Source organism: Meleagris gallopavo, chromosome 6, assembly GCF_905368555.1.
Source record: "Meleagris gallopavo chromosome 6, MGAL_WU_HG_1.1, whole genome shotgun sequence".
NCBI lineage: Eukaryota > Metazoa > Chordata > Aves > Galliformes > Phasianidae > Meleagris > Meleagris gallopavo.
In genome coordinates, this window is record NC_139409.1 from 37,350,729 (window position 1) to 37,367,188 (window position 16,460).

The window sequence follows — 16,460 nt, forward strand, 5'->3', positions numbered from 1 at the left end:
CACCCAGGTCAGTCCCCCGCTGCCACCGCCGCCTCCTCCTCCTCCTCCTCCGGACTTTGCCATTTTCCGCCCGTTTCTCCTCGGCCGAGCCGATGGCGCACGGAGGCAGCCTCGAGGGCCGGCCCCGACCCCGCGCCTCCCCGCGCGCCCTTCGCGCTTCGCCGCGGCCCCTCAGCGCCTCCCGCCGCGGCCCGCTCCTACTTCATGCCGGGAGCGCGGCCCGGGCGGAGCAAAACGACGAGGGAGCGGGGAGCGCGGCGGAGCGGGGCCCACACAAAGCGCCCGTCCGCCGCCCGCGCTCCCGCCGGAGGCCGGCAGGCGGCGGGGCGGACCCGGCCGGGGCCCGCGGTTCCGCTAGTTTAAAGGGACGGCCGCTCCGCCGCCCCTCGCCTCGCCCCGGGCGAGGCCCCGCAGCCACAAAGGCCCCGGAGCGCGGACCGAGCGCGAAATCGCCCCGTTCCCCTCCCCCGCCTTCGCTCCCGCGCGCACCCGCCGGCGCGTGCCCGCGCGCTCCCCGGACGCGCGCACGCGCACGCCGCCCGCCCGGCCCCTCCTTCCCTTCCTCTTTCCGCCCCGTCCCGCAGCCGCCGCCGCTTCTCCGACTCCTCCCCTCCCCGCGCCGCCGGCGCCGAGCCCCGCGCTCAGACAATGAGTGCGCGGCCGCCGACCCGCATCGCCGCCGCGGCCTCTCGACGCCGCCGGCCCGCTCCGCGTCCCCGCGCCCGCCTGCCAATCACGCGCGGGAGGCGGGGCGGCCGCGGGGCCGCCGGCCAATGGGAAAGGCAAGTGGGAGCAGCCGCGGCCGCGTGAGACGTCACCGCGGGTGGCAACGGGGAGAAAGGCGGGCCGCCGCTAGGGGGCGCTGCCGCGCTTCGAGGGGGAGGGGCGGCGTAGCGGCCGCGGTTGGGCGAGAGGTCGGAATCGAGCCGCGCCTCGGCGGCCGAACGGCCCCGGGCAGAACGTTGAGGTCTGACGGGGCGCAGCCACGCGGTTTCCCCGTCTCCTAAGGTACGTGCTGCCGGTGGAGAACCGGCTTCGCTTCGGACAGGTGCTGGGACGGGAAGGGTTCGGCGAGCGCCTTCTCCCCCCCCGACCACATCGATGCTCCGGGCACTGCCCGTCCATGCAGGTGTTTGTAAACCGCTGTCCTGCTCCGGGCCGCGGTCAGCAGCCCGAGGCGTTCACCTCCTGCAATTGTAACTTTCCTGTTATTGGTCGCTTTTGCTGCGTCAACCTCTTCTGTCCATTGTTACACTACCTTACCCTAGGTCACACAATCTCATTCTCATATATTTGCCATTTTTGAAAAACAACAGCAACAACAACATCCTTTGATGAAACTTAACAGCTACTCCCTACACATGAATGGTCTTAAAATGCGTGTTATTTTTGGTATGAGCATAAGAAATACTTGCAGTTGAAGATGCTTTCACTTTCCACCAAAAGTAAAATTAAATACTATGGTCGTAGATGTTTATAATCACAGAGTGGCTTGAGTTGTGAAGGACCTCAAAGACCATCTCGTTCCAACCCCCTGCCATGGGCATCCACCAGCTCAGGCTGCCCAGGACCCCATCCAACCTGGCCCTGAGCACCTCTAGGGATGGGGCACCACAACTTCTTGGGCTGCTGTGCCTGGGCCTCACTGCCCTCTGAGTGAAAAATTTCCCCCAAGATGTAATTTGACAAGCTTAAAAAATGCTTCAAAGCAAAAATCACTAAAGGAGGGATGCGTAGTGAGACTGCATCCAAGTTAGTAGACAAGCTGGTATCTGAAAAAAATAAAATCAAATAGTAAAAATTCAAAGGTTTTCCTTTTACAAAATATTTTTCCAAAGTAGCAAAAAGATTGGAAACCATGCAGCTCCCTTTGAGAAGGCAGCTGTAATGATCCAACACACATCAAGGGAAGGATGAGAACTTCTAGTAAATCTTGCTTATTTAGCATAATTTTACTCTCAGTGTCTAAGACTGTTAAACTAATATGTAAATACTGCACAGGAGTTACAGAAAATAATAGCACATACCTAGAAGGGACATTAAAGTGATCTACTCCAGCCCAGTTTTACTGTAGCTGCACGAACCTGAGTTTTAGGCTGCAGCTTCTTCCACTTTTGGCAAGATAAGAAAGAACATTTTTTTGCAGTACAAAAAACTGGCATTTGCAGGGCTCTGCCCAGTGCTTCAGAGTCCTGGGCTTGCTGATAAGAATTATTGTTTTTCTAACTCTCAAATTTGTATTTAGGGTCAGGTAAAATGAATTGAGTATAATCAACAAGGGCAGCTACAAGTGAATATCAGAAGAACCAGAGAAAACAGCACATGCATCTGTACCAAGCTTTCTGCACTGTGGAGAGCCACTAACAAACAGAGCAGAAATAGTACATGAAGGCTTGTGGCTTGTTCTGTGTCCTCATTAGCTTCAGCTTTTTAGTAAATAGGCTGTTCTTAGCCTGGCAAATGTTTTTTTTTTGTTGTTTTTTTTTTTCCCCCCACTCACTTATCTTGAGCCAAGTAGTAGATAGCAATCTATCTTGAAGACAGTCACTTCTATACGCACTACAGAAAGACAGAGGGAATTCCTTTCTTCTTGGCAGTAGTAGGTTTTATGAAAGTGTATAGTCAGACATGTTCAGTCCATGTGCCATGCTGGCACAAATAAAGGAAAGAATGGCTGAAGTTTCTCCAAGCATTTTCTGCAGTCATATTTGAATTATTTTGTTCAGGTTGCTTTTCATTTAATTCTCATCATATACTACAATACCTGTGAGACTGTGAACATAAGTCAGTGTGTTTTTGGCTTATTGTTTATAGTAGATTTATCCAGAATCTGCATGTATGTTTTGCGGTGGCATTCCTAGCCCTGAAGGACTGTGTGACAATGCTCTTAAGAGACTACAAGGAGCTGCCTCCATGGAATTCAGAGGTGAAGTAAGACAGTTCATCGTATTTCAAGTGATTTTTGCTAAAACACAGAATTAAATGTAAGCATGAGTTGAATTTAAGCACCGTAACATTCCAATAGCAGTGGGATTTCTTTGTTGGATCCTACCTGTCCCAATCACATACTATCAGTTTTTGTGAAATAGTTCAATAGTTCACACATACTGAGTGCCATTTTAAATTAATAATCCACATAAGATGTTAAACAGAAAATTCCTCTTTCTGTTCATTGGAAGCATTCTCATCTTCCCAGTGGAGACTACAACATGAATACAGGTACCCTACAGATTTTTGTAACAATGTCAACTAAACCAGTTTTACTACTAGCTTCGGTACTTGATTTTAGTAAGCAAAGTATTTATTGAAACATTACATTGTGTATAATGAATGTCTTAATGCACAGATCTCTCCCTTCCTGAATTTCCATTCTTTCTACTGAAGTCTAAACTGCAGTAATTATTTTAGCTGTAAGACAGCCATGTGTATGATCTATAAATATTTCTATTACAAATAATTTGCTGCTTCTATTCAAATATACTCGCTGTTTAATAAAACTTTTATTTCTCTGCAGCTTTTCTGGCACAAGACTTAAAAGGCATAAAAGTTGCCTATTTGTGAAACTATGTACGCTTACCCACTCTGAGAACATATGGGCTCACATACATCCACTTACCTAAAGAAGTGATCACAGATGTTTTCTGTATACTGCACAGAAAAAAAAGGTGTAATTTGTAATGTTCTAAAAACTTATGTCACTAAGTTGACACTGATAAAACTATACATTTTGCATTGTATATAGTTGTAATAGTATATATTGCAGTATCAAATATTAACATTTGCAATAAAATTTCCACATTCTACAGCATCTTAAAATGTCATTGTGATTCATTAAATAACTGATCAACTCTTGGAGTAGGATTGTGGTAGTATGACAGTAATCAACATACTCATACTTGACTCTAACTGAATTTCAGATCATAGTTCCGTGACAGTTAACGAAAAGTGTACTTATTGCTTGATCATCTAACAATATAAACTTAGTCAAGGTTGCCATTTTCATCTTCATCCTCCACATGCCACTTTGGGGCCAGTTTTGCATAGGGTTTGGAGTGTTTAAACACTTCACCCTCTGGTTACTTCCCTATAACTGACCTTTTAACTACTGCACCTTTGTTATGGTGTGGAAAACTTCCTGGAGCACTGTGAGCACTGCTGATGAGGTCTGGCATTTCTGGACCTAGCAGAAGGACCACGTGAGGTTGCAGAAGTGCTCAGTGTCAAAAGTAGGGATCCCAGGGCACCGTGCCTGGATTTCCTCACCACACAGCTGAGATGACTGCACTGATCCACCCTACTTTCTTCTGGGCCACATCATCATCCCTGCTGCAGGATAGGGAGCTCATGTACCTTCTTAACATTTAATATTTATCTGTGACTAGAAATGCATTAGTATCAAAGTCCATTTAGCCTCCTTTCCGTTAGTTTGGTCTTAAACTATTCTTGGGGGGCAATGACAAGGTAAAGATGACAGAATGACAGAATAGAGAGGACTGTTTCCAGAGATCTGTTCTGAACCTACAAAGCACAGAAACAGACAAGAGTAGTGTTACTTAGCTGAGAGGCAGACTTGTGCGATTACTTGGAGGCTGGGGATCACCAACTTCATGATGGCATTGCTAATTAGATTGGAGATCATTTGGAGAATGCAAGCATCCAGTGAAATTCTGGAGATGACACACTCTTCAGAAGATCTCTGGTCCCCTGAGTTCATGGTAAACAGTGAAGCATGCTAGACTTTCCTCAACTGGGTAGCTTTTCTCTGTGATAAACACTTCTCTCTTTCCTCCTGTCCCCATGCATCCAATCCTCAGAAGAGCAGTTTCTTCTTTCAGCTAAGGCATATAGTTTTGTTCCTAGCAGTTCACCCAGCACTTTTTGGGCAAGAAAATATGCCCAGTGAGACTATCCTTGCCCTTCCAAAGTTTCCATAAAAAGTGATTTGCTAGCCTTCCAGCCAGAAGAAATGTACGGTGTATCCAGAGAGGATATCAAGGCTGCTTGCTGATATAGTCAAGCTCATTCTTTGGGAGACAAGAAGGTGACAGAGTTGTTACTATAGAAGGCACACATGGGCATACTGAATTTGTGAGAAATGATAACTGTTGTAGCCAACAGAAAATCTCATTGTTATGGGAAATGTCTAGAGATAGAACTTTGCTCTCCTGAGCTAAAATCTTACCCCTTCTGATACACCATCTCCAGTTTGTTACATGATTAACAATTCATGTGAGAAAACAGAAATGCCAACTTTTCATGCACAGCTTTACTTTACCACCAGTTTTTTTTTTTTGTTTTTGTTTTTGTTTTACCAGAATTGATGTCCATGTCAAGATGTGTATTTGCATTTCCTTCTTCAAAATTGAGTTAGGCAATTCCAAGAAGAGGAAAGTATCAGGCTAGACCAGAGAGAGGCAGATGGTACGGTCTCTGCTTAAAGCCACAGAGACAGAGCATGTCGTAAAGATGTGGCAAATGCACCCTTGTAGCTCATACAGAGGCCAAAGGAAAAAAAAAAACAAAAAAAAACTTGTTGCATAACTGATCTGAAAAAAAGAAATTGCTACAATTTCTCAAGCGGCCTAATTTGTAAGAAAACTCAGCATCAGCAGTTCCTATTTATTTCAATACGAGTTATGTAATTCAGCAAGATTTGAATAGTTGTGCTAAAAAATGGTTAATGCTAGCTGCTCCACTTTTCCACTGGAAGTTCGTATTAAGCAAAAATGATCAGAAATGCATTTCAAAGATTTTGTTATCCTTTAGATCCTTTAGGACTCTAGTACTTCTGCCTTGAATGTTTTTCCTCAAGATATCATGCACCTGTCCCTAGTTATTTGTTTCTGTGGTGCTTTTTCTCCACAGCATTCAGTTCTTGCTGTATTTGTTAGGAAATAGGAAAAAGAAAATACCAAATACATTTTCGTATGTTTGGGCCATGGTCTCTAGTTCCCTTTTCACCCAACTAACAGTCTTATCGTTTTCCACCACCTATTTATGTTGCTTTCATTAACTTCTATATATTCTTCATGCTCATTAGTATTCTCTTGTTCTTCTTCAACTAAATTGAAGTTGAACACATTACCTCAGTCAGCAGTTGAAGTAAACACATCCAGATCGGTGGTTCCCAAATCCATCTTGCTCACTACCCACTGCAGCCACTGTAGGTAGCAGTAGCAGAAGTTGCTGTATCAACAGCCTTCAGTATCAGCCAGGACAGTGTGCTACTCAGGAATTATCTACGCAGAGCTTTGCTTCAGCGCGTGTTACAATTTGGGAATTTCAGTCTAGGTCATCCTCAGCCCAACGTGGATACAAGAGCATCTCTCCTTTTCTGAGAGCCTATAAAAGCTGAATCCTGATTGCAGCATTTCTTAGACGCAGAATTCCTTGCTGTCACCTATGAGTGGGAGGAAAACAACCTTAAGTGACTTGGAATATATATGCTTAAACACTAATTGAATTCATTTAAGGTTCTCATAGAAAGTTACTAATCTACATGAAATAAGTAACTTGATTATATCCATTCTGATTAACTTAAAGAATAATGGGAAGCAGTAGCCCTCATTTTATACATTTCCTTTTGAAATCTACTGTGCATTTAACTTACAATACAGTGAAGAAAAATATTTTCTCACTGATGCAGTTCTTTCAGAATATTCCTACATTTCTTGCAAGCTTTGAGGAAAGAACCTTTAAAAACTATTTTAAGTTTTGACAGTAAGCATAAAACAAAATATGAAAAAAAGCCAGCATTTCTATTGTTTTACAATAACCATACTCTGCATTATTTTTAAAACTAATTTAGCAAAGATCCACTTTGTGATATACTGTGTTCTTATATAACAGGAAAAAAATCTTTTTCTTCCTTGATCTGCATCTCATAGTAAACATGCCAAAATTGTTACCATTCTGCTATAGAATTCTAATAGTGACTCACCTTCTTGAGTTAGTTGGCTTTTGCTGAGCTTTGTTATTCCACATATGTCCTTCTGCTGGAACCTTTTACGTCAGAAAACCTTTGAAAAGTGGGAGTAGCTCATTAAATTTATCTGGAAGCCGTGGGGTTTCTTTTACAAATGGCTGTTGCTGCTCACGTAGTTTCATTTGTTTTATTTCAATGTAGTAAATGCTATGAATTTGTCAAGTCTTCATGAAAAGATAAGACATCCTATCCATAGATTTCCAATGCAGTATCAACTTCTGTTCATTCAACACTTTCCTTCCTTTAACACCTCTTCCAAAGTTAGAAAATGCAATTTATGTGTCCATGTATTTTCTAACATTTTTGGAAACTTCATTCGATGCTGAGTGTCAGAATCCTACTTACCTTGTAGCAAGTTCTAAAACGTTAGCTCTTTAAGTCAGATGTTCTTACAGGTTCCCTGTGTACCTGTACTTTTAGAGACATACCATATACTCTGAGTATGACATTTTTTTTCTGCTGAGATCATCTCTTTCTTGTGAATCAGAATGGAGAAGCAAGGAAGCTCCTAACATCTTACCCTTAGTTTATTGATAAGGTATATGTTAGTTCCAAAGACTAACAAATGCACATGAATTTTTCAGGTTTGTTGCTTTTTGTTTGTTTTCCCACTTATTATTTCCGATCACTCCTCTCAAAATGCTCTGAACCAAATTCTCTAGGACATAAGCAACATTGCTAGAGGAGTGCGCTAACATAAGGACTGAAAAAGACAGTGAAATCACTTGAAGCCACAGAGCAGTTCAAGAGATTATTTAGAGGTATTGTTCTTGGTGATATTAAATGCTCAAAATAGAACATAAAACATTTTTTTCATATTTCTAGTCAGAACAACTGTTTCCTGAAATAATTATATATATACACACAATTTAATATATATATATATATTATATATATATATAAAATGGTGAAGCACAGTATAGCAGTTACAGCACCAGCTCTCGGAGCACCATAAAGACAGAGTGCAGCTACAAGCAATAGAGGGAGGCATGTTAACCACCCCGTGAGAACACAGCACAAGCTACAACTTTCAAACAGAACACAAGGCACATATTTAGCTCTCAGTTGCTTCACCAAACCAGCACGGCTGCTTTCAGCCACAAAGCCAAATGGCTGTACGGCATGGCACAGCACGCAGCGCTCCCAAACCTCCCATTAGGATAAACACTCCCACTGAGCACACATGCAAAACACAGCAGTCCCGAGCCTCTCTCCAACTTCTGTTTAATGTTGAAATCTTCCCTGCTCCTTTATGATTGCTTATTAAATGCTGCATTTCACAAACAGGACGATTGCAGTATCTGTCATCCTGCCCTTGATCTATGCTAGTCCCATGTTGTTCATATGGAGCTGCCACACAATTGGTCAGGTATGTTTCCCCCCAGGGTGGCTAACTATGCCTGGGCCAGGCCCTGCTTAACAGGTTCTGTAAGAGAGTAACATGAAGATGCAAGCAAGTGAAACTACTTTTTACATTCCCTCTAAATTAGCATGTTAATATGTTGGATGCTGTGCTTTGCATTTTCCCTCCTGCAAGTCTTTGCAGATTATAAAAGAGCAGCAGTTAATTTTTCAAAAGGAAGGCAAAAAAATATTCTTCCTAGTTCCTTATGTGCTTGTATCATCCTACGGAGTTAAATTGGAAGTTTAACATTAATATCCTTACAACAGAAATCTGTAGCATAGCACGTAAACAACATTTAATCCTTCATTTGGTTCTTCAGGTTTCTTTTGCAATTTCTACAGCTGTCCTTCTTGTAATTTTTCTACAAGATGCCAAGAAGAATATTCCCCATACAGTCTGTTGTTTTATTCTGTTGGGAACCTCACTGCCATTTTGAATTTAATACATAAACATGCTAAAACATAAGGTTCTTACCTTGCTGATACTAACATCCTTCCCTTAGAAGGACGGCTGCTTCTCCTTCCCCTGCCTTGTGGACCCTTACACCACCTCCCTTACCTTTCAGATTTCTGATGTTAGTTGACCTGCTGGTAACAGCAACAATACTAGGAACATGGAGAATAAGAGAGTGAAGGGCAGTTACTGAGGGTGATATTGGAATGATACTAGCCGAGGATTCAGTTGTTCTGAGTATCCTGCGGGTACAGAAGTGCTGCAGACAAAAAGCTGGACAGCCTCCAGCCATAAGGGTTAGCAAATTCAGAGGGAGACATTGAAGGAAACTCATTCAGCAGACTCTGTTACTCTTATCCTCATGGCTTACTTTCTCTCATTGCCCATTAGAAAATAAACAGCAGCTCTACTGAGCTGAAGAACGCACAGACATCAGCCTGTGATACACAGGGGAAACAAGAAAGACAGAACACAGTGCTGGCATCTAAACATCCTATACCTTACCTTGTGACTTACTGAAAGTTGTCTTGAACTCTGTTGCAGAAGCTGCCTTCAAGGATGAAACCCACTCATTTAAAAGGGAAATTTAGAAGGATTTTTAATAGCGAAGAAAACAGGAAGGGATGATATGGGAGGTAATTGATATCACACATTGATCAAAGAACATCTGAAACTGTATTAAAGGCTAACAGAAGTATTTGGCTGTATCTAAGCTAGTCCAAAAGATGACTACACTGTAGAGTACATTCATCTTACTACTGATGTAATGACTCCTGCATCACAAAGCTGTTTTTCTAATGTTCTTTCTAATATGCATGAAATACAAAATCTGTCGATCAGTACTGTTAGTGGTGACTCCTGCTGGACAAGTAACACCATGTTACTGGAGTGCCTCTTCCATACAACCTTTTAAGTAAAATATTCTCTAGTTATGGAACTGATGTTCAATTCTTGGTGTACAAAGGTTCTAGCTGACTTTCACTGAATTCATCATCCACCAGTAATTCTGTTCTTTAAAAAGATTCTTTTCTTTCCACATACCCAATCTTTGCATCACTGTTTCACTAGTACAGATTCCCTCCATACTCTTCATCTTTTTCACTGAATATTTACAAAGGGCTGAATTTCTTCACAAGATTGGTAATGAGTACAGTATGTGAAATAAATGCAATAAAATACCAAGTTTTTAAAAAGCACATGTAATCTGGCAAGTGCTGGTTTCTCTTTAGCATCTGTTTCCTATCATGAATTTTGACTGCATGAGCCAGAAATGCATGCAGATCTTCCTGTCTCTTCCGAAGCTTATGTATTTGGACTGAATGAATGCTCATTTCTTCATATCATTTTGTCATCCAAGAATCCATTTTCAGCAATAAACTAATGTACATATATGAATTACTGGTGACTAAAATTCTGGTGACAAAACTATAAAGTTGCAGAATATAGCTAGTTGGTGTAGAATCAAATAAAATTGCAGTGTTCTTTTCACTGAATGCAAACTCTAGGTTTTCATCCTTGTTTAAAAAAAAAAAAAAAAGGATTTGTAGTAAAACAAAAAATTCTTGGCCTCTCCTCTTTCCCTCTTCCCCCCTAAAAAAAGGAAACCACCTCAAATATTGACTTTGAGTTAAAGAAATAACTGGTATCAGTAGCAATATTGTCAGGGACTGAGACAACTGAAGGAAGTTCATGCTTAGTTCTGACAATTGAGCAAAAAATTAATTAATAAATTTGCATTCGTAAGGCTCCATTTTCATTCTTTCTAGAATGATTTGATTTATAAAAATTGAAACAACTGACTTTGCTTAATAAGCAAACATCAAACAATGCAAATTTGGCATTCGTTTCTCAGCATTAACTTGATCTTACATTTTTCTGTCCTCAGATATGAAACTTAAATCACAGCCCCCAACATTTCCTGTTTGTACTGCTACAGCCACTGCAGAGTTTTTGTGGAATTCCAGTTTGTTATTTGACAATTTTCCTTTTGCCTGTTTTCTTCGAAACCATCTTTGCTAACAGAAACTGTAAGCATACATTGCCAGGAGCTCCTTACTTGAACAACACAACAAAAGCCACCTGAATCAGAAACAGTTTTCTGACATGTTTCTTACTACAAGAAAACAGAATACCTTCGGAATTCTTAATACAGTCCACCAAGGGGTACTTTCCTTTTGGCCAATAAAATTTTACATCTTTTGGCCAGTGTTGAACTTTGTTTTGAATGTATCATGCATTTTACTGATGCGTTGGATAAAAGCAAAAGCTGCTACAGTGCAAGCATGGACATATATATTCAGTTCCATTACCTTCACAAGGGTAACAGAAGGAAGACCCAGTCCTTCCAGCCTATTCCATCAGCTCTAAGAGCTTGTTGTCAACTGTTCCACCTACCTTACTAAGATTTTGCTTAAATATTGTTCTTGGATGCATTTATTTTCTTACATTTGCTGCTTTCCTTATAACTGCTGCACAAGGGAGTCTATATGTTGTTATCTGAAGTGTGTATCTAAAATAAATCTGCTATTTCCTCCTGATTGTGACAATTAAGCTGTTAGCTGATTGTCTGGGAGAGAAAGTATGATCCCCTGGGGCTTCAAGGACGTAGGAAATGTACGTTACATTACCAAAATTCTAAAGATATGAAATAGCACCACAGAATTGTGCAGTAAAAGGAACAAATTAACAGAACTTTGAAATATTACACTTAGTAAGAATCATAGAATGGCATGGGTTGAAAAGAACCACAATGATCAGAGAGGTTTCAACCCCTCTGCTATGTGCAGGGTCGCCAACCACCAGACCAGCTGCCCAGAGCCACATCCAGCCTGGTCTTGAATGCTTCCAGGAATGTGGCATCCACAACCTCCTTGGGCAACCTGTTCCAGTTGCATCACCCTATACATAATATAAATATATATATAAAATATATACTTATTCTTCCTTTTATAAGATATTCAGACATATTGGCTATGCAGTGATTAGACCCAGTCCTTCCAGTCTATGCCAGCAGTCAGTCACACTGAAATCTCACGCTCATTAAAAATAGATTTCTCTTAAAGGTGTTCGTTACAATAGGTCACTAAATACTTTCTAAACACTTTCTTTCCCCCAAAAAAAGAAACAAAACATTTTCCAGAATAAAGAATTAATCTACATCAAGCAGAAGGAGTCTGTTGTTAATTTTAAAATGATTTCAACAGTTTAAACTAATAATAATAAAAAAAATTAAGAAAATGGATGTACCTTCAATCTTTCACCGCTTCTCAGAAATGCTGTCCCCTACTCTGAGCACTTTTCTCAGTAACCTAAATATAAATGCGCAAATAGGAAAACAACTCAGTGTAAAGGGTCACTAGCTTATGAGTAGCCCATTAAATTATTTTACCTCATTAAATGTTATTAAGCTCTGCCATTTTTGTTGGTTTATGGGTATCATCAATTTTAATGACTATTGCTTTTTTTTTTTGTCTAGTTTGAGCATCTTTATCCCTTTCATTTCCTTGTAGAATATAAAAGTGAATAAACTAACTTAATTTTTGTCACAGAATATTTATCATACACTTGCAATCTTCTATATAAATTAAAAGCAAATTAAGATGTATTTTAAATTAGATAGAAAATGTGTAGAAAAAAAGACAGCGCTGCAGAATCTGAAGTAGGCTAACCATAAAATAAGCTAATAAGCTAATAGCTTAACTACAAAACTTAAGTAAAAAAAGGCAAAGTGGAGGAATCAACACAAAAATCTACACAAGGGAAAACAAACAAACCAAAAATGGTCCTCTTATTCAGACAGGAAGTCACATTGATACTCTTACATATTTCACAACACCTATAAACATACAATACAGATACTTGAGGCTGCTTGACCTTGGGTTATTACTTCACCATTCCTAGGTGCCACATTATAGGACAGGAGGTCTCAAAACTCTGCTCCAGTAGCTCCTTGCTTCTTGAAACTATTAACTTCAGAGAAGAAGCTGTACCAAACTACTAAGACCACTACTTAAGTTAAACTGCTTATAATAGGAGCAAACCAGATGTTTGAATCCAAAGTGGGAACAGGAGATTTAAAATAAATATCTGCATTTACTAAATGCTACATTTTGACAAATAGTAAGACGACACGCTAATTTAACTGGCAGCATGCTTCCATTTTTAGCTTAAGCAACTGAAGGTAAAGAGTGTGTAGACACAGATAAGAGGACAGAGATCCCAGTATCTGCTGAGCACAATCTCTGTCCCCCCTTGGTGTTTCTTTGTTTTGTTTTAAGCTGTAAGAACTCTGTAAATGGGTGTTCCCAGCTGCTGGCAGCCATATGTGCTGCCTACCATCTGTTTGCATTCCACTGTGCTATGGAGACAAACATACTTTATTTTTAGTGTTCTACATTTCCTGATGTTGCACACAGTGTGGTTTAGACATAAGACATAACCCCTATTATGTGAAAAATTTGTGGAAAACTGATGAATAAAGACGACATCACACAAGATCAGATAACTTTCTTTACCTGCATCTTAGTGCAAATACATAATTTATAATCAAGATTGTTCACTTGATTCTTGTATGCGTACCTGTGCTTTTTCCCTGCACTGCTTATAAAGGCCTTCCATAATGTTTTAAACATTTTCTTACCACCCTCCCAGCAGGTACCTTGGATATAGAAAATTACTCCTAAAATTTCTTGCGCTGCCAACTAGCGTTTGCTATTCTGCACACAGCATTCAGACTCTAAACAGGATATGAAGAAATAAACATCTGTATGATCAACTGTAGAGATACAACAGTACAATAAAACACATTTGTTTAAAAGCTACATATGCCCTGATCAACATCACCCACAACTCAACTAGTATCTAGCATTGCCAGCTTAACCTAATATCCACACTTGTAGAGTGCATCGCAGTACAGATGTCGCCACCAGATATTATTGCAAATTCAGGATGCTGTAAATTATTAAGCAACTATAGATGAAAGAAAGCAAAATACCAGAGGAATTACCTCTGGTTTCAAAAATTAAAGTTATAGTAATTTTTGAGTTGCAGTGAAATAAATATTGAAAGAAGAAATATGCATCTTTAAAACAGCTCAAGCGTGAAGAGACTGAAAATGTTCACCGTTTACAGAGTACCTCAAAAATCATCTAAGGGGGTTTAATTTTTTCTTCTTCAAATTAGGTCTATTCAATCAGGTTTCTACTAAAAAATTAATTCCTAGAATAAGCACTTTTATTCACTGCAAGTGATCTTAGAAGTACAGAAAGTACTTATTGTTTAACTAGATTAGTTGAACTTTTTTTGTTTTTAAATTCATTCAAATAGTTTAATAATGAACATTACCTGCTCTCCTGCTTGAGTGGATTACTTTAATAAGTTATCTGAAGTTATTACTCTTCCCCCAAAGGTTCTAACCAAAACTGTGAGAAAATTGCTTTCATATTACTACTATTAAAATTATTCTGCCTTCTGTTTTCAAATTATGAAATGCAGTTAAGCTCCTTTACAGTTCCTGATATTTTAAGTAATAAAATAAAGGAAATAACTTGTCACAATTACGAAACAGAAAGGTGAGGGGTTTTTTTCTTACTACTTTCTTCCACTATTGCATAAAGACTAGACTGTAGCACTTATTTGTTTGATTCCCACTCAAATTTTGAGCTACCATTTAGCTGAAATTAAAGCAGGAAGAGTTTTGAATGGAAATGGCCAAGTACACTTGGCATTAGTCAAGTATAGACCAACATCCTTCCATACAGCTACCTGTCCCTCAGTCGTTCTGCTAAGGGAGTGAGACTCCCTCTTTATTCCCTCATTAACTGCCAGTTTGTATTGCAAGGAAAAGCGTATAATCTATTACGAATCATTCTGTCACTCCTGAGCTGCTGTAATCTACTATTTTAAGATGTCTTTGGCATAACTTCAGTGCCTATGTTCACTATGCACGTGCAGTTTTTTAACAGTACCCAAACAGCCTAATATATGCTTGATTTGTTCCAACACAAATGACTTTCGAGAACAGTTTCAAGTCAATACAGTGGTTGGAAGGGTCAGATTTAAAAACAAAAAGGAAGAAAAAAAAAAAAGCTTTAAAAATCACTCTGACCTTAGGGATATCATCCCTAATTTTCATTTATTTTAAAATAAAACTGTAGCTCAAACTCTGTATTATAATCTTATAATAGAACTACTCTCGTATGTTCCAGCCATAACCTTCCTCAAATTCTCTGATAAAGACTATCTAAGCAGAACACTCACTCCACACTTTATTCACAGCACTGCTACATCTGAAATCTCCTCGGTGGTGGTTTTATTGTACCCAATGCAAAGAAACTTAAACATTGTATACAGTAACAGAAGATTGTATGCACTTTTACACCAAATTTGGGAACGTATTCAAAGCACCTCAAGACAATAGCTTAAAAAAAAGATTTCAACACCTACACACTACATAAATCTTTTTAAAGGTGCATAGATTTCAATTTATATTGTAAAAGAGTATGTATAATGAATAATCTTTTTCATAGAAAAAAATCTGCTATTCATTTTTAAGTCTCAATTTCATATCACAAGCCAGGACAAAATCTTAGGTACATAATGAACATTTCTTTCAAAATTAGTCTATTATCATACCTCCAAAAATTTCTAAGTATTAAACTTAGATAATAATTAAACATAAGTTTAATACTTAGATGCATAACAAGATCTTTTTAAGATTGCTTTCATATTTCTCGTAATTTCAACTAATTATTACACAAAATCAGATTTATCCTTGAAAATATTTGTCTTCTATTAGTTTTTAAAATACTTTAAAATCATCACAATGCATTTGTTGTAATCAAATAATGGAATTCACATTGTTTTTGCAAGAAGTAGATTAAAAAAACAAAACAAAAACCCCAATAACCAGTAAGCCAACCACAAAACTCCAAATTAAAACTGCTCTGTGCTCCTATGATCACATTTTGGTTTCTAAGAAATGCTTTCTTTTCTTTAGAGTTTAAGAAAAGAGCATTGATTTAATGGTTCAATCCTTAACTTTTGAGTTTCAAAACAAAGAAAGCTTTCATTGTGATGGTTACCTATTAGTACCCATGCAGTTTCCATTTGGCAAAATGGAAGGATTGAAATAGGAATAAGCTGTCTGCAGGATAGTCAGGAACTGCCAACCAAGATTTTGTGTTGTTTCCACAGTATGACGTCATAAAGAGAACTTCATTGGATTCCTTGACTTCAGGTTCTCAGAGGTCAGCAAGTTTTATAATCATCTCCAAGCAATTTTCTCCACATCCTGTTAAATTGTTTCTGAACAGCTGTGTGTGTTGCCACGCAGCTTTACCATCCCCTCCACTTAGAGTTGCTTCCAGTGTAACTTCTGTTGCACCACAAAAATCTGAATAGGAGGAGAGATTTTCATCTATTGGAAGAAAAAGATAAACAAGTAAGAGTCCGCTCCAAACAGCATACAGTGCTAGAACACATTAAAAGGGTAATGTGTCGTGAATGTTTAAGAATCTGAGTCAAAACTGTACAAATCAATTTATCAGCAGCAGAAAAAAAACAGCTGCAGAATTTTAGTTTATTTTTCATACTCAGAGGATCTAGTCAAGATTGACG

At 39.5% G+C, this 16,460-nt stretch overlaps 3 protein-coding genes across 12 annotated transcripts in view; 1 reads left to right on the plus strand and 2 right to left on the minus strand.

Annotated features, from left to right (window-relative positions):
* TOP2B (DNA topoisomerase II beta) overlaps window positions 1-135 on the minus strand; it is a 60,603-nt gene extending 60,468 nt beyond the window's left edge. For all 6 annotated transcript variants that reach the window (XM_085226365.1, XM_031553941.2, XM_010712873.3 and 3 more), the window contains exon 1: window positions 1-135. In XM_085226365.1, coding sequence (XP_085082491.1) covers window positions 1-63 — 63 coding nt within the window. In that variant the 5' untranslated portion in view covers window positions 64-135.
* On the plus strand, window positions 93-15,283 carry LOC146544141 (uncharacterized). 5 transcript variants are annotated; one of them, XR_014883941.1, is made up of 3 exons: window positions 93-1,008; window positions 2,818-2,926; window positions 3,515-15,283. XR_014883941.1 is itself a non-coding variant. In XM_085226370.1 (2 exons), exon 1 carries the CDS (start codon window positions 93-95, stop codon window positions 1,005-1,007), a length of 915 nt encoding a protein of 304 aa, XP_085082496.1. In that variant the 3' UTR covers window position 1,008; window positions 2,818-15,283. The 5 variants fall into 5 exon arrangements, 3 of the variants coding, with proteins under 3 accessions (XP_085082496.1, XP_085082497.1, XP_085082498.1); XR_014883942.1 differs by having other exon boundaries at window positions 2,862-2,926; XM_085226370.1 differs by having other exon boundaries at window positions 2,818-15,283.
* Window positions 15,130-16,460, minus strand: part of NGLY1 (N-glycanase 1) — a 19,901-nt gene continuing 18,570 nt past the window's right edge. The window contains exon 12 of the mRNA XM_085226366.1: window positions 15,130-16,260. Within this exon, the coding sequence (XP_085082492.1) occupies window positions 16,085-16,260 (176 nt within the window). The 3' untranslated portion in view covers window positions 15,130-16,084. The remainder of the gene's footprint in view (window positions 16,261-16,460) is intronic.